Source organism: Centruroides sculpturatus, unplaced genomic scaffold, assembly GCF_000671375.1.
Source record: "Centruroides sculpturatus isolate CEXI.00-Female unplaced genomic scaffold, Cexi_2.0 scaffold194, whole genome shotgun sequence".
Taxonomy (NCBI): Eukaryota; Metazoa; Arthropoda; class Arachnida; order Scorpiones; family Buthidae; genus Centruroides; species Centruroides sculpturatus.
Window position 1 is genome coordinate 300,351 of NW_019384455.1, and position 24,914 is coordinate 325,264.

The 24,914-nt window shown below is 29.7% G+C and overlaps 1 protein-coding gene across 1 annotated transcript in view; it reads right to left on the bottom strand.

Annotated features, from left to right (window-relative positions):
• The window catches only part of LOC111620661 (neuralized-like protein 2), a 37,303-nt gene extending 13,183 nt beyond the window's left edge, over nt 1–24,120 (bottom strand). Inside the window, exons 1-3 of the mRNA XM_023362636.1 lie at nt 23,780–24,120; nt 9,105–9,541; nt 6,496–6,664 (exon numbers count right to left, since the gene is read on the bottom strand). Coding sequence (XP_023218404.1) covers nt 6,496–6,664; nt 9,105–9,510 — 575 coding nt within the window. The 5' untranslated portion in view covers nt 9,511–9,541; nt 23,780–24,120. The remainder of the gene's footprint in view (nt 1–6,495; nt 6,665–9,104; nt 9,542–23,779) is intronic.
• Nucleotides 24,121–24,914: the final 794 nt, after the last annotated feature.

A 24,914-nucleotide genomic window follows, 5' to 3' on the forward strand; every position in this document is an offset into this window, starting at 1 on the left:
ATAAAAAAAGTGTTCAAAATGGTTTATTTTGTACATATTTTAATATTTTTCATTCGAAGTATTTTATAAACATAAAAATTGGCTTATTTTTAATCAGAAAAAGTCAGGTTTAACTGCTTTCCCTATGACTTTTCCTCAAAAAAAAACTTTTCTAAATCATTTATTTTATCATTAGGTATTATTATAATAATAGACAGATGTCATCGTCTATTGAAATACAATATTTTTTTTATTTCGCTGGCAATAGCACGACACGTGTTCCGCAGCCATCTTGTATTTTCTCGCGCGCGTGGGATTGTGGGACCTCTCGTACGACTGGACTAGTTTCGAGAACTCTCTTGAGTCGATCGAGATTGAAACGGTCGATGGAGGTTGCACCTAGGCGAACGGGATATAAGGCTCTAGTTTAGTAGTGTTACAGAGTATAATACATAATATTTTAATATATTTTTTAAAAGAAACAAAACCCTGAAAAATATTACGTGTGTTTAACAACGGGTTCGGCCGAACCTGTACGAACCCGCTGAATATCACCACTGGGTATAACAATTTGCAGGGCTTATCACACCAAGGCCAACAGAAAGAAGTACATTTTTGTGTTTTTTCAGAAAAAATAGTAAATTGCTCACATTAACATCAGAAATAAAATAAATGCATTTCAGCTTAAATATATTCATTTTTAGAGAGAAAAAAAATTAGCCCAAAAATAATGCACAAGACAAGTGCCTTGCATAAATTTCTATGCATCAATGATTTAATTATTCACATAGTTCCTTTACTATAAAATTATTACTACTGATTAAGTAAATATACATAAAAAGTTTTGATTATATGAAATATTAAACTGATGTAAAATATTAACAAACAAATCAAATTTCAGATATAAAAGTATTTACATGTAATATAAAAGCTACTAAAGCTGACAATTCTGTATATTACAAATACATTTTCATCACTGATTTTTTGCATTTGATGCCCTGAAACCTTTTTAATCCAAATAGATGCTACATGAGCATTTAAAATTTCTTCAACCAGCAAACTTGTTCACTGAATATCCACAGACGGCATTGCAAGTAACATATATTAATATTAACTTGGATATCTATTGCTGATATCCGTATTCTTTGTTATTTTTAGTTCATTTTGCTTTTACTTAACTTCAGTTATAACTTGTAAAAATGATACAAGTGTCGATAATATCAAACCTAAGCAAGTTACATTAAATATATGCTTATTTAACTTTCTAGCAGGCCATGACACTGTATGAGACCTGGAAGGCATATAATTAATGGTCCAGGATGTACTGATGCCATGACCTCATCTGATCCAGAAAAATCCTTAAGCTGGAAGACTGGAATCAAGTGAATATTAGCATTAATAGAGTATGGTTGTTGTTTATTCAATTTCTATATATAGCATCCTTTTTTGAAATAAAACCATAATTTTCTGATCAGAAAGCTGTGAGATTGTCTACCAAGAAAAATTTTTTGGATCAAAAGGACACTATACATAGAAATTGAATATTAGCAGTTGAACCATATATTGTAAAATATGTTTCCTTTTTTGCCAAAACATTTTCATGAATAATGTAAGAAATGGACAATAAAACAACATTAAATTATACAAATTAACATGATTATTAGTTGATTTGCTTTTTGTCCCTATGTTAGAACATGAATCTATCAGCACTAAGTTTTGGCTCTAAGGAACACTTATCACAGTGCAATTACTCCAACAACATCATAGTGTGTGATAAGTCCTCCATAGAGACAAAACTTAGTGCTCATGGATTCATATGATTATGTCTCTACTGTGATATTTAAATTTGTGTAATGGATCAGATACCTGATCCTTAAAGGTTAAAGTCTTAATAATAGAATACAGTGATACCCCGAAGTTACGCGATAGGTGGGACTGAGCGATAACCGCGTAAGTCGAATTCGCGTAAGTCAAGGTATAATTTCATAATTTGTGTAAAATCCAAGTCGGATGTATGTAAGCTAATAAATGTTCTCGTTAATCTTATCTTGTCTTTTGATTCGTTCACGATTACAAGAAATCACCACATAGAGTCTCTGAAGTCTCCGTAGATATAACAAACGCAGAAATAAATAACACAAAATAAATTGTAGCTACGCGTCGATTCCGCACGACACGTCCGAACACGTAAGCCGAATGATAGTGTGAAGGGAGTGAGTAATCGAGAGTCGCGCCACGGGAGAGGAATCGACGAGATTTGAAAATCGCGTAAGTCGAGGTATTACTGTATAATGTTTTCTAATACTCAATTGTTAGCATCTCTATATCTAATTAATAAAATATGACAGCAGTTCTTTTTAATTTGCCTCCTTCTAAAGTGAAAATTATATACAATAAAACCTGTCTAAACAAAAAAATTCTTTGGAATGAAATGAATTTTCTTATGTTAAAAATATTTGTTCAAAACAAAAATATTTGGTACAGTGTGATTCTGGTATACACAGGTTTTACTATACAGTAATACCACAAACTTATGCGATAGGTGGGACCAAGCGGTAACCATTAAGTCAAATTCGCGTAAGTCGGGGTATAATTTTGCATATAAATACATACAAATAATTTTTAATTGGGGCCAGAGACTAAAGAAAACAATAATTTAGAAAAAAGTGTTTAATAAAATCTTAGATAATACATATGTATAACAAATTAGGCCTATATTATTTTATAATTTTTCACATTTACTTGATTATCACGCCATAATTTTAACGTTGTTTCCATCTCAGCGATAATACCGCGACGTTTACAAATGTTGCTTGAATTTAAAGATTGAGCATTTTTCACAGCTTCGAAAATTTTTTCTTTGCCTTTTATAATTGTTCTGACCGCCAATTCCGGTAGATCAAACTACTTTGCCAATTCACAAATTTTCATTTTTGTATCGAAGTCTNAAGCAATAGGCTCTTTAATAATTAAATATCAATAAATAATGAATTATTATACACTTCTTGTTTTTTCCTGTAAGGATTGATAATGACAATAATTTGATAAAGTAGTTGATTCTTCAAAATGATTTAGTATTTTATAAATCACAGATGGAAAAATGTCATGATTGATAGCGAAGATAGTCTTTTAGTTTCCTTGGTAATGGTAAACAGAATACATCGGCTGATGATACATGCTGAAGAATAGTATCTCGACAAGCACTTTGCAAAGATGCAACTAAAAAAAAAACACAAGAGAATAAAAAATTCCATTAGTAAAAAATATATACAAAAATATTTTAAATAATAATATTATTTACAATACATAAAAAAATTTATATTTTGTTTTATAATGTTAATTAAATATTTTTACTATGGGAAAACAAAAAAATCCAAATTTATTGAATTTTCTACTAACACTAATACACTTTAAATATCAGAGAATAGAAAAATGTTGATATATCATTCATTTTAATTATTTGGAAAATTTTGCAAATAAATTTAATTATAGCTTATCATTAGTGTTTTCAGTATTTTGAAATTTATTTGAAAATGAATACAATTTTAATCATTATAATCATCTATGTTAAATAAATATAAAGAATATGCTGCAATTTAAGGTTAAAATTTTATATATATACAGTAGAGCGTCGATTTTCTGAATCAATTGGGGACTGGGATTGTCCAGATAACTGATTTACGTACGAAAAAATAGTTTAACGTATCCGATGTCGAAATTTTTATCCGTTGCGTGTCGCTTCACGTTGAATTTTCGTCGATGTTAAGCCTAACAAAGACNGTATTAACAAAAAACTTTTTTGTTAATCTTGAACAGAAATACAGTAGAGCATCGATTATCCGACTCAATTGGGGACTCAGGTTGGTCGGATAACTGAAAAAATCGGATAACCAAAAAGAATGAAAAAAACACACTATTAGTATAGTATATTAGGATATCCCATGTAATTAGTATATTAGTATATTGCTATTAACCAACTTCGCGTTAAATTTTCATCAATGTTTAGCCTAACAAATTTTTTAAAAATAACAATCGTTGCTATTGTATCGTTAAAAATTATTTTAAAATTATTTTATTGCTCACAAAACAAACAACCACTCATAATTAGAAAATTAAGTCTCGTTTAAATACTGGCCTCCCTTNTTTAGCCTAACAAATTTTTTAAAAATAACAATCGTTGCTATTGTATCGTTAAAAATTATTTTAAAATTATTTTATTGCTCACAAAACAAACAACCACTCATAATTAGAAAATTAAGTCTCGTTTAAATACTGGCCTCCCTTCAATGGCCGAGTTGTGTTGCCAGCTACAACACACAAAAACTTAACAAAAAATAATATTAAAGTATCCAAGGCATAGCCAAATATTGTAGCGCCACATCACTAGTGGACATTTAAAATTTGCCGACTAGAACGGTCAGTTAACCGATGTGATGGTTAATCAGGGGTCGGATAATCGATGCTCTACTGTATAAGCAACATTTTCAATTTTTTATTTTTATCATAAAAAATATTTTATGGATGACAAAATAAAAATATTTTCTAGCAAGCAACATTTGTTCAGTCAAGTACAGTGACTTTTTCTCCAGATTTTGTGTTCAAATACTGAATTGTTTAAGTTGAGAACAGTCTGAATACTGAGATATCGTTGTATATTATTCATCATTTTTATGAATGATTACTTACCTATGGTTAAAAAAGTTAAACACCACTTACCTACAAATGCCTAAATAAACTTTACTAAATATAAAGATTAAGCTATAAAACAAAACACAATGACAGTCTTAAAAGCTAAATTAATATAAAGAAATTGCTTTTTACCCTTGGTTTAATTAAATTAATTAAAAACCTACTAATGTGAGGTGGGAATAAGGACTTATCACACCAGTGATAATAAGCACAAACACTCAGGTATCAATGGAATACATTTAATAAAACAAGAAGGGGTGTACATTAAAAACGATTAAATTAACAACTGACATGAAATAACCAAAATGCATTTCAGACTATCGGAATAGTCCCTCTTCAGTTGGTATACATATATAAAAAAGGTGATATACTTAAAATTATACAAGACAAAGGAACCGTTATAAAAAAGGTGATATACTTAAAATTATACAAGATAAAGGAACCGTTATAAAAAAGGTGATATACTTAAAATTATACAAGATAAAGGAACCGTTATATGGTCATTAAGATGTTAGTCACCACATGTTCTCCAGATGTTGCCTGTAACACACCTCCCTCATAACTGCTCTGCATCTTGTAGCAATGCCACCTTCAAACTCCATCTTACTACTGTTATGGTATGTAGATATAACTTATTTTGTAAAACAATTACCTTATTATTCCGCTAATTTTAATACTGTTTATAATAGTAACCCTTATGTCAAGCTACCACGTAACATAATGAAGCCACCATAAGTCCTTAACGTCTGTCTCCTCTACACCCATTTATTGCTCAATGATCATAACTTTATAACGGTTCCTTTGTCTTGTATAATTTTAAGTATATCACCTTTTTTATATATGTATACCAACTGAAGAGGGACTATTCCGATAGTCTGAAATGCATTTTGGTTATTTCATGTCAATTGTTAATTTAATCGTTTTTAATGTACACCCCTTCTCGTTTTATTAAATGTATTCCATTGATACCTGGGTATCTGTGCTTATTATCACTGATGTGATAAGTCCTTATTCCCACCTCATTAGTAGGTTTTTAATTAATTTAATTAAAGGCTAAAGTCTGAAAGTAATGACAATGACACCTGGTTGATAGGAAAGCTAGGACAAGAAAGAAAATTAAAATGATAAAACCTGATAAAAAACAAAACAAATTGAAAATTTCAATATTCTAAAATCTGTTGGCAAATTGAGATAACATGCATGCTTACTTGAATAAAATATTGTATAATGAAGTTTGTACTTGAAAATTGTGAAATTTTGTACAGATGATTTCCCAAATTTTTGAACCATGTTAGAGCAAAACAGTGTTGTATGAGGGATAACTCTATTATTATAATTAAACAATTATAATAAGAAATTATTATGAATTGTTTGGATTAAATGACAATAAAATTATAAATAAATGGAAGCTATAATACAGTATACTGAGAGTTATTACTCTCAGTATACTCTATTATTAGTATACTGTATTGACAGTTTCATCAAAGAGAGTTACTTCATTTTACAATTTTTATTTGTCTCTATTCATATCTTAATATTTATGTTAAAATCCAAACTAGTTCTGATTCAAAATTTATAAGAAAAATTTCTTAAATGGAGAAGTAAAAACTTTTTGTTGTTTATACCAAATAATAATTTAATATAAATATAATACAATTAAAGCTATCCATCTACCAAAGCCATATATTATCGGGCTAGAAACGGCTAGCCCGATAATACACGGCTTTGGTAGATGGATAGCCTTAATCAATTGGGTATGTAAAGATGTTTGATTACTTATATAATACAATTATTGTAAAATCTAATTACATTTAAATGAAGTCTCACCTATTTCCTTGAAAATCTTCTAAAGGACTTGAATCTGATCGTGTAGGAGAACCACTTGCAACTGATTCTTCACCATCTGAACTTCCTCCAGTTTGATGAGGTCTAGCAATTGGTCGTAGCATGCTGCGTGAAATTACACCTCTACTTGTATATACTTGTTCACCAGGACCTAAGAAAGAAAAAATTTCTATAACAGATTATTATTCTATTATGTATTATTCAATACTAATAATAAAGTTTTAATTATTAATACTAATTATCAAAAAGTTGGTACAAGCTTGCAAAAGTTACTGGTTCAAAACCTATTTAAATCAATCTTTCATTCCAAATGTTTTTAAATTAATAAAAATTCATTTCTAATTACAATCAATAACCATTCATTTAAAATAACAGCACTATCAACTAGTAAAATTGCATACATTTATAGCCATAATAATCCAGCTGAATGTTTTACATTTAAAATCCTTAGAATTGTTATAATTAAAAATCTTATATTTTTTTTATTTTGTAAATTTCATTTTAGTTATTCAAATTGAGAACACTGTATAAGATTATATAAGTGGAAGCCAGTAGGCTAAGTGCATATAGATCTAAAAGACCTATTGTGTACTAAAGAACAGACACAAATTATATTTAACAATTATTTTGATTCATGAAAAATAAGGATATTAAATGAAGAGTAGGATAAAAATTTTCAATAATTCAGAAATCATTAATTTGTCTTTATTTTTATCCATCTAGAAATAAATTACAAATTTCTGATAATAAATAAAAATTTTCTGGGAGTACATATTCATTTCTAATTGAATGTTAATAAATTAATCCGTGTCAATGAACATAGGACAAAAATTAGACATTCAGTATTATAAACATGGAATATGATTAATATAAATATTAATGCATAAGACCATGCATAAGGGAATTTTGGAAAGTTTAAACCATGCCATTTGGCAATTCAAACAGAAAATGTTACTATGTTAATAAAACAGTATATTATTATTCAAGTCTTACTTAGTCTACTGTATTATGTTACTCTATATATCTATATCATAAAAATTAATAAACTATAAAAATATATATATTTTTTTTTAAATCCCACCCTTTAAAAATTTTGTGTATGGACATAATAGTTATGATAGCTGTCATGAATACTGAATATTTTTAAATAAAATTAAGTATCTCATAATAAGATAGAAAAACTCATCATGCTAGTTTATGAATTAGGAAATTTAATATCTTTTCAAAGATCATATTGATTTTATTCCTAACAAACACCGTTTCCTTTACTTGTTTTGGTGGGCATGACATTCATATATTTTGAATGTTATTTATAAACAAACCCACTCACTCAGCATTTGGATAAAAAAGAATACATTTGTTTAAAAATAAAACTTTTCTGGTGTATTTTATCTGACTTTGCTGTTTTATTTCTGGTACAATACTAATGCTTGTAAAATGTTCTTTAGTAACAAATTGATTATTTTTTTATTTATTAAAAGGAATTTGATTATTAAATCATAAAAACTTTTCTATAAGACTGTACATTAAATAATATTTTAAAATTTAAAAGCTTCTTGATGAAGACATCTACTAAAACCTTTAAAATAGATGACAAACCCGTTTCAAAACTTCTGAATTTAGCAGAATTAATGTTTTATTATTGTATTTTATAAATATTAATTAATATTCTATTACTATTAAAAAAGTACTACAATAATTATTATTAGCCAAGATCCATAAATATGTCTGTATCACATTTTATTCCTGTCAAAAAAAGGTCAGTGTTTCTTTGATGTTGGCAAATGCTGGAGTATTTATTGATAACAAATAGCATTTCAGAACTTTGTTGTTTTAAGATTACTTCTTGCTTGTTTTCACATTAATTTTAATTTCAAATTTAAACATAACTAATGCCTGCATTGTTTTAAAAAGTCAAGGATAGTAAATTAATGTAGTGCACAAATTGTGTAGAATTTAAATCCAAGCATACTTAACTGTCAACTAAGAGTCAAAAAAGTGGCATGTAAACAAAATGATATTGTAATAACAATACTGTTTTCATTCCTATTCAAAATTTGTTTTGAAAACCAATTTTCAGGTTTAGCTTAAAACGCAGTTTACTGAAAATTGATTAATTGGTTTTACTGAAAATCAATTTTGTTGCTAGCATTGGTTTAAGTATATCTCTAAAAACAATCCTAAACAAGAGATATGAGCTCATCAAAATGCAATTTTTAATAAAGAAGTTTTCAATACACTTTCAAATTCTTTTATATTTTCATTGTTTAAATGGATAATTTTATTATTATTGTTTCATTTATATTACATTCTTATTTCTTTTGTATAAGAAATAAGTTCATTAATTTCATTACTGAATATGAAATAAAAAATTAATTAACTAAGTTTTAATTCTATTATAATTGTTTACTTATAAGTTACAACTGATAATGTGTAATCAAATTTTATAATATGCATTTGGATTTGCAATTTAGATTTTTAAAAAAAATTTGTAATTTATTTATTTACAAAATAATATGGTAGATTTCAATGCTTTGTCCAATTTAACATAATGAAACAAAATCCTAATTTAATATTTTTAAAATACATACCTAAAACAGTTGGTGGAGGTTTAACATGTGCATATAAGTTATGATCAGTTTCCACATCCGAATTATTAATGGCAAATATCCATGATCTTCCTTTGTTCGCTAAATCTGGAAGAGCATATTGAGGAAGAGAAAATGCTGTTGATGGATTGTGTTGTGTTAACCCTAGCCGCATGTGGCCACTCCATCCTCTTTCATTTTTTTCTATTTCTAGCAGAAATATTTCGTCAGGTAAAAGAGGTTTCTCTGAGAAAGTAATAGCATGGGCAAAGCTTGCTTTTCGATATGCTACCATATTGTTGTCATACAAGATTATATTTTTTCCATGATTAGTATGGAAACGTGTTACAGGCATGGTATCATGCATTTGGTTGCTTTTACTTGTACCAGAACAAATGGAAGACACCATGAAAAGATGAACAATGAGATGTATTAACAACCTAAAAAATAAACAAATATTTCAAATAATAACATAAGTAAGATGAAAGTGAGTATATAAATTTATACTTTTATCTATTAATATATAAAGTAAATGTTATTAACACAAATAGTTAAATTACCAAAATTTTAATTCTACATTAACTTTAACATATGAATGCCCACACTGCTGTAAATAATTGGGCTATAATTTGGAAATAATAATTATGAATTATGAATTATAAATGAATTTGGCACTAGAGGGAAGCATTAGGCACCATCTCATATTATTATTTCCAAATTATAGCCCAATTTTTTATGGCAGTGTGGGTGTTCATTTGCTATGCATTGGGTTTCTGTTAGTGTTTATACTTCAACATATTTTCACTGATGCAAAATAAAAACTGTAATATCATAAATACTTGTTATAAATATCAAGAACACCACTTATTATTAATAAAATCAATAAAAGTACACATTTCCAAATTATTATAATATCAATTTTTGGCAATAGTGAATTATGTGTTCCTAGATCAACTCAATACTATGCAATACAATGAAATGTAGCAACATACCAGGACAGAGTAAATAGATGCGCAAACAACCCAGGTCAGGTATCATGTGTTCATTTTGATAAACCCCAGAGACTTTTATAAGTGCTATAATGTAAAAATATTTAATAGTTAAATAGTAAATTTTCCAAATTTATCCTAACAGTGAAAAATCCAAATTTTCCAAATTTATCACTTATGTACAGTACTTTCTTTTGTCACTTTCAATATATTTTGAACTGTTGACCGGTTAAGATGACTGTTGCAGAGACTTTGTATGGTAATTTTTTCACAGTCTTTTTAAATTTTAGCAATTGTTATTTTAGTGTTTTTCTTGTTTGAATTGAGTTAAATTTTGCTTCTGGTTAGCTTTTAAGTAGTTTTGTTCAGTTTTGTGCTTTTGCTCAGGTTCTTGTTATTTGCTTTAACAGCAATCGGCAGGAGTCATTTGACCTACCTACACTCAAAAGTTATCTTTATTAGTTTTAATTAGTTTTATTAGTTTATTAGTTTTAATTTTTTTTTAAAATAAAGATTAGACGATTCTTGTTTCCTTTTTCAGTCTTTTGTAGTTAGTTCTTGGCCACCTTTCGGGTACAGACTTTTCACGTCATCTGTGACATGGACTTTTTCGATTAGAAAACACTTCTGGAAATTGGTCACTAAGAGAGCTTTTGCTCAAGATGAAAGTGGTTATCACTGGAACCAATCTTTCTTGGGTGGATCTTTGCACATGTGACCCCCAACACAACTGCATTGCATTCCAGATTCTTGTGCCTTCTGCCTGCCCAGAAAGTACAATCCCAAATCAGTCAAAGCAGGAATTGGAGAGTCATTCTCAGTGGTCATTTTTGGCTTTTCTCGACTACTCTCCTGCATTTCAGTTGTTCCCACCTTTCAACTGGCCACTCTTCCTTCTGGATCTAAAGGAAATTTTATTCAGTCAAGGGATTTCAGTAGCCTTTAATGTTTTTTTTTCATCTTAGTATAGTGCTTATGGTTTATTTCTTCTTTTTTCAAAGCTGTTTACAGCTTGAACTGCTGTCAGCATCCTTTGTTGAATGTCTATGTGCAAGTATTTTTGGTTTTCGACCTATTGGATTGACTGTTGTTTTCTTGTTACATTCACTAGTAGTCAAACATTGCATAGTCCTTTCGTTCATTCTCTGAAATTGCCATTGTTTTGAATTGTTCAAATTGACAAGCAGTGTGCAATTGATTGTTGTGACTCTCATCCAAAAGTTACAGCTGCGTGCAACAAGACCAATTTCTGCCCATTGAAAAATGGAATAACCCATCATCTCTGTCACACCTTTGGAAGAGAAGATTCTAAGACAGACAGGATATTGGCTCAGACAAATTCTCCATCTGTGCCTGGAAATGACACATTCAACTATTAAAAAGGAGGACAGATTAGAAATTAGACACAATGAATTCAGATTGTTTGGATGTCTGAATCAAATAGGAATAATTAAAAAACTGCAAAATAGATCAAATGAACAGAGTAAAATAGAAACAGACAAAAACTTTTGTCTGTTTCTATTTTACTTTGATATGGACTCTACTATTTTTGTGGAGATTCTGACACAGGAAACAAGGCCAAGTTCCACAACCAAGACAATAAATAAATCCATCAATGAAAAGATCAGCTCTGTAGGAACAGGGGTAAATCACACAGTAATAATCTAACTGAAACTAAATGAGGAAGGGCAAACTCCAGACATGGATACAATAACAAAAACAATCACAGACAATATGAAACCTCAAACTGAAAGTCACAATTAAAAATCTAAGGAAAGTGGGAGGAGATGGAAGTGTGTATGAGAGCGAGTAGTTTGAGCAGTTGTAATGACAATGAAAAAACCTAAGAATGCTATCAAGGTAATCCCTGAAGTCGATAAGCAGATAAAATGCAAGGCCTCAGAGGGACAACAAAACAGAGACAAGTCATTAGAAAATATACATGAACAGATCCAAAACAGCACAAAGAACAGGAGCCTGAATACTCATCACCAATGAGAATGACAAAAAATACTATCAAGCAGCTCAAACTAACACATTACTGCATAATAATGCATGCCAAATTCTGGGCAGTATACAAAGCACTTCAATACATAGAAAAGAACAGCAGAATCTTTAAAGATCCTGTAACAGTATACACAAACAGTAGGGCAGTACTTCATGTGCTTCAGAACCAGAAAAAGACTACACTCCTAACAAGAGAACTTATTCAAATACAATGGGTGATCGATTAATGAACAGTTTGGATAGAGACCAAATCAGATAATCAACACTTTCACGAAAGATTTTTATGATTGTTATCTGAACATGTGTTTGTTGTCCAAACACTTTACTGAACAAACATAAAAAGAAGCAATGGAAAATAACAAATACCAATTGATTTTCCCTTGTCTTCAGGTAACAATTTGAAACCTTTTGGAGCGCAGGAGACGTCAACATCGATGCTCAACCCGATACCGATCAGATAGTATTCCTTCAAATTTTGAAACTCTCCCTTGTAATTCTAGCTTTTTGTTTACCTTTCTGACAAATAATTTTTTATAGTCTTCGTGAGACTGTCGGACAAGCACTTGTTAAGTTTTGTGTTGGAGTTTATTTACGAAAGGTGAAAGTTTAACTGTCCCATCAGATATTTGTTAATGTTTTAATACCAAATTTCGAATTTCATCTGGGCCTTGCATTTAAATAATTTTTTGTGGGCTAGTTGATTTCTGTTCTCTGAATTTTTATAAGTGCTTTTCTGAACTTTTTTTTAAAAAAGAAACTGATAATATTATGGAGTCTAAAAAGAGGAGTGTCAAGAATTATGCTCACCATAGAAACCGAGTAAGAGATAATAGCCAAGGTAGAAAGTGGGCACAAGATGTCTGATGTTGCTAGACAGTATGGCTTGAACAGGTCTACAGTAAGCACAATCTTAGCTATGGAAGATATATCAAGAAGTCTGAAGCTGCTAATGGAGTAATGAAAATCACATCTGAGAAATAAAGAGCATTTTAGAGCTCATAATGGAACCTGAAACTGATCTGTCGACAGAAGAACTCCAGAGATGTCAGAACAACGATCATCCAAGTGGCATCCAAACCAGATTAAGGTTAATGGGGTTGGAAATCTCTACAATTACAATACTATTAATTACTTCTGAAAAATCCTGAAGAAAAGAGAAAAAGCAATCAACATTGGACAGATTCTTTAACCCCCACAAACAGAAAAAACATGACTAATAAAAATGCAAGACTGCATATATATATATTTTTACTATTCCATATAAATAAACATAGTAAAAAGGTGTATATTTTTTATTTTTTGGAGTCTCTGGAACAAATTAATCAAATTTCCATAAAAATCTATAGTAAATCGATAATCGGTTAATGAACAATTCAGATAATGAACAAAGTCTTGGAATAAATTATGTTCATTAACTGATCATCCACTGTAGTTCAAAATTTGAGAAATAAAAAAGAAAATCTGGTTCAGGTGGATTCCACAAGCCACAGTGGTTATGAAGGAAACAAGACTGCAAACCTCTTGGCTAAAAAAGCAAGCAAGACCTCACTGTTATAACTTATAGCAGAATACTAAAAACAGCCATTAGAAAGAAATTGAAAGAAACTGTGAGGAACATGTGGCAGGAGGAGTGGAAGACATCCAAAATGCAGAGTCACTTTCAAATTCATTCCATCTATTGAAATTTGAGAAAAAAACAAACTTCAAAACAGAATTTGAGATCACCAATGTGTTACATGATATGTAAATTTCAAATCCTACCTGTACTGTTTCAAGAAGACAACAACAAGAACTACCAGGTTAACACAGAGTGTGAGGACAATATACAATGTACCAGTCGACCCCCCTATAACACTGTTGATAATTCCGTTTTATATGAATTCCATGTTGTACGAGTCACTTAAATTTTACAAATACGTGTGTCATTCACAGCCCGGCAAAACGTATTTGTAAAATCTAAGTGACTCGTACAACATGGAATTCATATAAAACGGAATTATCAACAGTGTTATAGGGGGGGTCTACTGTAGAACACTTTTTATTTGAGTGTTTCAGGTATGAACAACTCTGTGGACAATTTTGAAGAAAGTGTGTAACAGGTAGTTATAGCTGGCCACCAAAGAAGGTGGACATATTTGGGGAACAAAAAACTTTGAAAGGGAATGTGCTCCTTCATTAAAGAATACAAAAAAATTCCAAAGTGGAGAGAGAGCTGTTCTGACACAGAAGAATCACGATGATTCAACCATAGAGGAGCACTATTGAAAAATCATTAGTGACACCAACAATGACTTTTCCAGTGAAGACATGAACTAATTGAAAACTATATCCTAGATACTGACTGGCCAAGTAGCCAGTATTGTTTTCTCCTACATATATAAATGTAAATATGTTTTATAATATTAATTTATGCCGACACACTCATGAGATCCCTGTCAGGCTTTATTCTTCTTCTTGTCTCTTACTTTCTCCTTCCTCCCTTCTTTTCAAAAGTTTGCTTTAGCAGCCTTCTAATTCTTTACCTAATGTAATGTAATGTCACTTCAATATATATATACTAATGGAAGAAGACTTATATTGCTTTATTGGTTTAGGATAGTTTAGGGTTTATACATGTATGGGAGTGATATAGATCCTAGGATACCTTTTGTGCTACATACTACATAAATTGGACTGCAATTTGAAAAAACTGTAGACCTGTAAATTCCTATTGTTGTCTGTCTTTCCTTAATCTCAAGAACAGATTTAGTTAGATAGATGAAAAACAAAAACAGATATAGAAATTTTATAGGTGCTACGTTGATGATGTTTTAATAATATACGATGAAAGTGAAACTACGTGAAACTACAATCAACAATATAGAAGTAACCATAAACAGTTTACTATAGAAGAAGAGAATAAAGCTAATAAAAGTATAAACTATTTAGATGTTACAATAAAAAGGAACAACAACAACTTAGAATTTAAACCCTATAAAAATCTGTGCTCTATAGATGTAACAATTCAATATGACTAATATTCCTTCATATATAAAATATAACATTTTTAAGATGGAATACATAAAAATTACAACAAGAACTAGCAATCTTACAGATATAAATGTTTACATAAAAGAACTAAAAAAGAAATTTGTTCTCAACGGATATCCTAATAGTTTAATAGATCGCTGGGAAAACAAGATAAATAGTAAAATGAATAATAAAAAATCAAAAAAGCTAAATATAGATACAAAATATATCAGTTTTCCATATATAAAAGGACTATATGAGAATATCAACAAAGATTTACAAAAAGTAAACGCAAAACTAGCCCCAAAATACGAAAAATTAGAAAATAGATTAAGACTGGTAAAACCTAATAAACTAGATAATAAAAAACAAGAAACAAAGAACGTAGTGTATAAGATACCGTGTACCTGTAATACAAATAACTACTATATAGGAGAAACTAAACAAAAACTGAGTATACATGTAAAAGAACATATTGCAGATCTCAAATATAATCGACTAAACTCTATTTTTCATGACCATTGTTTAATAAATGACTGTAATATAGATAAAAATAATGTTAAAATCCTATACAAAGAGAAAAACATGTATAATAGAAAATTTAAAGAAAGCGTCTCAATTTTAACAGCCAAAAATTGTATCAATAAAAATTTAAGTGTAAAAATAAATGAGAACTGGATGAAAATATTATAATACACACAATATACATTAATGTCAATTTTTTTTTTTATGGTACCTGACATAGGTTAAGATAGTGGCAAACTATTATTTTATCTTATTTTTTGGATATTTTGTTATTTTTCCAAACCAAATTTAGTTTTAAAATAGATCATTTCTTTTGGGGAACTTTACTTAAAGAAACAAGGCTATAGTTCTTTAGGAAGTCAAAAGGATAGAAATTTACAAAATTGCTTTTTGGCAAGTGATAAATGCAAGGTGAAGACACATTAGTTGTTCAAATAATTCCTCCTGTAGAATGACCTATGCAGTCCCTATGTCTATGCAAACTGTATGTTTACGATACAAATGCACAAATTAAAATAGATCTCAAAATTCATCTTGCCAAATGACTTGTATAATCTCTTCTATGCAATGTCCAGGCTTGTTCTGTTTAAAGCACAGGTAAATTCCCTACTGATCATATACATCACATAGTAATGGAACATAGATGATCCAAGCATCAAAGGCATATACATCATGTTGGCACAATATCTAGTAGAAGATCACAAATTTCTTCATACTAAATGTATAGTGTGGTTACCTGTATTAACAAAAATTTTTGTCAGTAAATTTCAATGCAAAATAAATTTCTATTGAATCTCTTACTCCATCTTTTAACATTAGCTTGTGATACATGTTGAAAATGCTTTTCCACATAAAAGAAAAACACTCAATTCTTTAGTGTACTTCAACATGTTACATGAATCAAATACAATTATCCTGTGTGAATAATTTGTCCCAGTAAACTTTCACTGCAAACATTGTAATGTTTGATCAAATAATAAGCCTTATATTACTAAGCATTACTGGCATTACTAAGTTTGTCAAACACTGCTTTTTCAGATCCTGTTAGTCCAATAGCTAATGAGGAAACTGCTATGTGATTCAGATTGTATCAGCTAATTTCCTGTTTTTCTATTCTGTTTCCCAGTCTTTGCCCAAACCTTTGTTCAGGCACCCCATCGAAGCCTCAACTGTCTCGAAATGATGTCTTTTCATGCTCCTTTTGATCTGAGGGAACAAAAAGAAGTCAAGGGGAGTCACGTCTGGACTGTAGGATGGTTGGAGCAGTGTTAATATGTTGTGTTCGGCCAGTGCCTCCCTCAGAATTAGTGATGTGTGACTGGGCGCATTGTCATGATGGAGCATCCAGGTATCGGCAATCTCCCTTTGGACATGGTGATCTCCCCTAACCCTAAAATGTTCGAGCACTTCTGCGTAAAATATACCGTTCATTGTTTGTCCAGCAGGCACAAACTCCTTGTGGACCACATCTTTTGCATCAAAGAAGACAACGAGCATCAATTTCACTCTTGATTTGCTCATCAGTCCTTTTTTTGGTCGAGAAGAGAGGCTTGTGTGCCACTCAGGACTTTGCCTTTTGGTTTCCAGATTGTACTCAAAAATCCAAGTTTCATCACTGGTTATCACTGTCCAAAAGATTTGGATCAGCCTCCAAATGTTCCAACAGTTCACGACAAATTGTCACGGTGTTCCTTCTGTTGTCTGACAAAACCTTCAGCACAAACTTTGCGCACACCTTCCACATTTGCAAATCATTGGTCACAATTGAATGCACAGTGGATTTCACTAAATTTAACTTCTGTGCTATCAAACGAACACTTAACCAGCAATCAGAGTTCAAAAGTTCTCACACTTTGGCCATATTTTCATCGGTTGGGTCACTGTTGGATGTCCAGTGCATTGTTCATCTTTGCCATCTTTCCCTGCCATCTTTGAATTTTTTATGCCACTCAAAAACACGTGTTCTAGACATGGCTTCGGTGATCATATCAAAAGTCTCTGCAGCAGATTTGTTCAATTTAACGCAAAATTTGATGGCAAAATGCTGCTCAATGGTTCACTGCATCTTGACTCTCGATGCAAGCACTAAACACACTTTCACTTCAGGTGCGATCTACACACTCCAAAGGCTTGGAGACAACTGAGCCGGGTCTCATAGCTTACGTGACATTCCCATCCCCACCATTGATCCCACCCATAGAGACTGTCCTCCACCCCTTCCCATTGGCAGGAAAAAAAATCAGTCCCAATACTTCTTGGATAAACCCTGTAAGACTAATTTAATAATTAGATATAAAACAATTTGGCTAAAGGTAGGGAATTAATTTATAATTTAAATTTAGGATATTTTGGAGAAAAAAAAATCACCCCCAGTTGATGCTGTGAGAGAACAGTATGATTATATCTAAATTAATTAATTGTTCTGGAAATAAAGATTGAATGGAGGTCTAGGTAGTTGGCAACAATGTCTGCATAAAAAGCAGACATTGTTGGTTCAAGTCCCAATCCATGCTGATTGTTTGGCATTATGACTAAACTTCATGCTAAAATTGCTGATGATTGCAAGCATAAAACTTCAGAAACAAATCTGAATAGAAAAAGTGATTGTAAATTTATAAAATAAAATTTTCTATGTAAGCTGCTCCAGATACCCTCTACCAAGATCCATGCCATTGTCACTACTCTGATAGCTTGTGAATGGAGCAACAAACTATTCCTTGAAAACAGGGTCCATAAATTCACAATCTCATCTATTGTTATATGCTTGTTGGCAATGACAATGATGTTTACATGTTCAATAGTTGATGGTTTTCTGTTGATCTGAAATTGTTCTAACTAAACTGATTTCTTAAAACAGATTCAAGCCTTTTTTGAACCATGCAATTCATTTGAATGCAGGCCCAAGTTATGAGACTTGGGCCTGCATTCAGATGGCCCAAGTAGTGGCTTGCCCTGTACATCATACTTTTCCTTTAACAATAGTCATTCCAGTCATTTATCTGACTACCTTTCAGAGAAATTTTTGAATTGAAATAATGTTACTTCTGGTTTGCATCAGAAGTTCCTATATAGTTATCGGGACCTTCTGCCCTAAGGTTTCCATATCTGATCTTATCTTTCATCTATCTAACTCCATTCTTGAGATTAAGAAAAGACAGACAGATGGATGGACAAACAGTGGAAATTTATAATAAACAGCATGCTTTGCATATACATGAAGATTCAACACATCTTCATTTACAAGAAACAAATGTCTGATATTTTGTCTGATAAAACATTTTAGGTTCAAAATTTCCTTATCAAATTTACTTTTGTATTTTATTAAACATGTTTTAATAATTTACATTTGTGGCTTCTTTGAAATGTTCTGTGGCCCCAAAGGTGCAACACAATCCCCAGCTGAGAAACACTGATCTAAATAATGATTGTATCAGCAATGTAATTTGATCAAAATTTGATTGACCTGATCACAATCAATACTCAAAAATAGTAGACAGGTTCATGGAATGCAAAATTATACATACAGTGTATTAAAATATATAAATAAATATTTATTTATATGTATACATACTAGCAGATGAGCCTAGCATTGCTCAGACAAAAAGTAACGATAGTGAAGATTAAGATTACAGTAGAGCATTGATTATCCGACTCAATTGGGGACTGGGGTTGGTCAGATAATTGAAAAGTCGGATAACCGAAAAGTATAAAAAAATCCATTATTAGTGTAGTATATTAGTATATCGCTATTAACCTACTTCGCGTTGAATTTTCCTTTATGTTAAGCCTATCAAATTTTTTTAAAAAATAATAATCGTTGCTATTGTATCGTTAAAAATTAGAAAATTAAGCCTCGTTTAAATACTGGCTCCTTTTCATGGTCGATCCAGTGTTGCCAGCTAAAACACACAAAAATAATATTAAAGTAGCCAAGACATAGCCAAATATTGTAGCGCCACATACTAGTGGACATTTGAATTTGCCGACTAGAACGCGGTCAGTTAACCGAGGTGATGGTTAATCAGGAGTCGGATAATCAATGCTCTACTGTATTAGATAATAGTTGACCTTACTCATTTTCACTGAATGCAAGAATTAGGTCCCCCTCTTCTGAGACTAATTAGAGAATTTTTAGATGGATCTAAAAATATGTTCGATTTTCTGCAAAAATGCAAAATAATGCATCTAAAATAGTACAGCAGAAGCTGAGTACTTTAGGGTAATTCTTAACACTCTCCTTTTCCCATAAGGGAATTTCAAAAAAATCCCTTCTTAGTGTGCATTATCATGACATACACTAACTGTGTACCAAATTTCAACTTTAACTCCTAACTGTTTGGGCTTTGCATGTTTATTATTATTATTATGTTGAGTTTTGTGAGTTATACTCGGTTCATACCGATGGCTGTTTACCTTAAGTTGAAAATTACCCCAAGTTGAAAAGTGTAGAAAAACATGTTAAAGACTACTATTTTCCAAAAATATTTTGGAAAATAGCAGTCTTTAACATGTTTTTCTACACTTTTCAACTTGGGGTAAATTTTTACAGCACCATTATTCCCCAGGATTTATTCAAAGACCAGGATTTCATTGAGGAAACATGTTTGTACAACACTGTTTCTAGTCAAATTTATGCTGTATTTTATATTTGTATGTTCTTACATAAGTATAACAACATGACTTTCCATGAATATTCTTTATTTATTTAATCATTTTAAAATAATTTTTATGTTTTGGTAATATCACTAATTCCCTACCATTCATGATAAACAACAGTATTATAAATGTGTTTTTGAGTACTGGCATTCATAAAAACACAATTTTACAAGATATTTATAAAAACAATGTCAAAATGTAGAAAAGTGTACTAATCCTTCTGAAATGAAATAATCATTTCAGAAAGATTAGTCTGCTTTGTTAATTAAAAAACAATAATTTAAAATTAAACTTAAACAATCAATAACTTTTTAAAAATTCTGAAAATTTTTGCATGTAGGTCAAACAATTTTTGCTATTTCAATGACAAATAAAATGCATTAAAAACAGTTTCTGTAATTAACATTTATAATTTCTAGTTTACTTTCCACGAAAATTTTTATATCAATCATAATTCAATTATATTATTTACTGCTAGAGATTAAACTAATTCTATAACATAAAATATTTGGCAAAATTTTTTAAAATATCAATAATTTGATAAGTTTCTCTAAATAAATGTAAACTAAAATAAAAGTAAGATAAAAGACAACACACAATCAAATCTAATTAAGTCATTATTATTGGATATATCAAACTTACTCTTATTTCCCTTAAAATTTGTATTTAAATGAATAGTAAAAAATATAGCCATCTATAGTCCATGCAGTGAAAGAGTAGACACCAGTCAGCCTAAGGTGGATGAGTCTATGTCAGATGGAAGGGATGGAAAGAGATATGTGAGAATCAACATGTTTCCTTCCACTCCTTTCATCTGACATTGACCCTTTCCCTTCAGACTGACTTATGTGTACTCTTTTACTGCATGAACTATAGTAATTCAAATTCTTTTTTAATTTTTAAATTTACTCTGAGCTATAAACTATTTTCATTTTTGTCATTGCAATATATTTAAAAATTTCCTTATTTTACTATTTTTATGCACATTTTGTTCCAGAAAACATTCAATCTCTATTTTACTTATTTGTAGTGCCAAATTAAACTGAACATTTTAAGTTGAAAAAATACAATTCTGTTCTATTTTATAATTGGCAGAACAGAATGTTTGTTCAATATAAAATAACCATTCTGTTCTAGGTTCCAAAATTTTTCCCCTACAATTTTAAATGACTTGCAAATGTTTATGAAAATTTAAAGTGAAAATAAACTTAAACAGTATTTCAAAAATTATTGTTTTCATCTTTATAAAAGAAAATGGTTATATGACATGACATATTTCAGACATAAATTTATTATTATTATATTTTATAATCTGGTCTCTTATTAAACATGCTTGAGATGATTTGGGTAAGCATGTTACTATCCTTTAACTTTCTCTAAAATATATTTATTTTTATATTTTGAAATACATATGTTACCAACAAAGTATGAAATTCAGGCATTATGTAGAATGCTGAAAACAGTTGGAAAAGTGTGAAAAAAAAAAAAAAAATACATTTAGATATTCTGCCTACACATTCTATAGAATACTGGATACTCAGAGGCTGGCAAAGTATAAAATAAACAGTGTACATCTTCTCCCATCTTGTAATCAATATTAAATTGATTTTATAAATCATTTTTACAATTTCTGTAAATCAACTTTTTAAAGAATCATTTAAACATTTATAAATACCATTTTTATAAATGTTCCTTAAAGCTTTCAGTTAGTTATAAATATTTTCAATTTAAAATAATTTTAAAAATTGGCTAATTATTGGCTAGTTTCATATCTATTTGAAATTTCATTGTTAAAATAAAGAAACAGTCTTCATCCACAAAAGATGGTTATTTGTGTATTTGTTATATAATGTGTACACAGGTACACATATCTTATCAGTGGTAAGAAAAAAGTTTACCCACTAAAAGAAGAGAAAAAACATTTACATTTTTACAGAAACAGTGTAATAAACTTTTAGCAAGATTCTGTCAAGAATTGGATACAGGTATACCTCGACTTACGTCGTTTCGAGTTACGTCATTCCCGATCATACATCGTTTGTCAAAAAAGTATATGGGAAAATAAAAATCAAGTTTAAGTCATTTTATTCGACTTTACGTCTGTCCGCCACAAATATTGAAGTCATAATATCACTAGAAAACCATTTAAAGCACATAAAATCATATTAAAATATATACATTTACAGTACATGTATTCGTAAATTTAGATTACTTTTTTCTGTACTATATTAAAAACTAAAATTTATTTGTTTGTAAGCTTAAAATAGATCCTTATTAACCATATATTATTAAAAATGCATTAATAAATAAAATACAGAACCGGNCAGAAATGCCAGTAACAAATTGTTCAATATGTAAGTGGGAAATATAGATATTAGCTATATATCCTCTTGTATACTTCATTTTAATGCCTGTACAGATAAATAAAAAATTAAAATATATTACATGATACATTACCATTGGATTTACAAACATAGAACAAAAGTTCATGCATAATCTAGCTCTGTATACTCACTCATTTTGTTGGAGATTACACACTGGGTTTATTGCCTAAATAGGTTTTTAAATAATCAATCACAAGATAAGGGATTATTGTTCTATACACTGTATATGTGTAAATCATTAAAGTTGGGACAGAAAAGCAAGTGTTAAAAAGTACAAAACCAAAATTATTTTATTGAAGCTTTTCATACAAAAAGTGTGATGCAAAAATTAGGATTCAACATGTTACCATGTTATAACACTACAATCTATTGAATCTTAAATACATACCTTTGTTTTATGTTTTTTAATTTATATTTTCATTATTAATTCTATAAGATTTTGCTTTGTGTTCTACTTTATTTTTTCTTTTCTATCAATACCAAAATTATTTACATTTATAATAATTTTCAAGAGACATTTTTAACATTTAATCTACAAAAAATAGTAGTGTAGAAAACATCAATAATTCATAGTAATTAATACATTCAAATTCTGTATTATATTCTAATAAGTAATATTATTTAATTAATATTACTAACAGTTACATTTTTTATCCTCACATAAATTCATTAACATAAAGATATGTAATTTACATATCTAAATAGAATATAGAAAAAAACACTTCTACCAATAGAAATGCATTTCCCTTTCATTCATTCCATTTCACTTTCATTTTAATTACAGAAATTTCTATATTTTTTTCATCGAATAGATACACACAATATTTATCTTACTTTATTAATAATATTAAAAACTTTAATAATTACTGTAATTACTTAAATTAATACTTGATGTATTAACTGTTATATAAATATATATGTGAAATATGTAAAAATTTATAATATATTTATTGAAAACCAATTTTAAATACTGTTTTAATAATGAAAAGATATGAATTTTAAATGACATTACACAAATTAGAATGAATATATTAATAAAGCATTATTATTTTGTTATATCAAATGCAGATTGTTAATGTGATAGACAGATGTTTAATAAAAATCTTACCTTTAGCTCCTGCATAAAAAAATACAACCACATATTAATGTAACAGACTCATCGATTGTATTGACATACTGAACTTTTCAATTCTTACAAATATTAAACCAAAACATTGCTTTTAGGCTTAAATGAATGATCGAGTCATTTCTTCATTCATCAAACATCTCCATTTTCAGTTTTCTTAATACTTCCTCTAGTATTTTTAATAATTCCTACGCTAATATAAACTACACATTCAAATGTGTAATTTTATAATATATATAATTATAGTGTTAACCTTTCTTCTTATTCGCCATTTTACTATTTGCCAATCTTCGGCTTCTTCTAATCGGCACCAGATGGCGACTATTTTGTTCTCTGTAATGATGAAATCCTCATTGGTTGATTGATATCACGTGACACAACAGCTGTATCACGTGGCTGTAAATTCAAATTTTTGTTTATGGATACGTTATGAACAGAATTGCGTTTTGTAATTATATCGTGGGTTTAAAAAATCTATTCGGCATTTACGTAGTAGATACTATATACCATGCTGAGTAAAAATACCTTAGTAAACATTATTAAAACCAAACTGTTTATGAAGTATTAACAGTTTTGTGTTTAGTACCATGATTGATTGCCTACGATTGCATGCGACGTGAAAAGAGAGTTATATTTATAGTTATTCCACGTGTGTATCTTCCATATTCACGCGCGACGAGCATTTTTCTTTCTTTCATAGTCTTTAACTCTCAAAAATTCTAGGTCTTCGTCAGATTATTTATCCCAGAAATAGATTAAGTTTGACTTGTTTCTTTTACTCGGTATGGTGTATGCTATCTACCATTTAAATGCTAGATGCGTTTTTTAACACCCTGTAGAAATATAGTAATTGTTAGTTTTTAATATAGTTTACCAAAATTAATTAATAGTATTTGATAAAGTACATTTACTATATTTCTTCTATTAATTTTGATTTCAAGAAAACATTCAGATGGTTAATTTATATCGTATGTATTAGGGTTTCTGAAACGGGATTCCGGGATCCCGGTTGTTTTTTTAACCCGGGAAATATTCCGGGAAATTTTTCTTATCCCGGGAAATCCCGCAAATTTCTTAAAAATTCACTTTTTTTCTTATTTTGTGTTAAGGTTGAGGA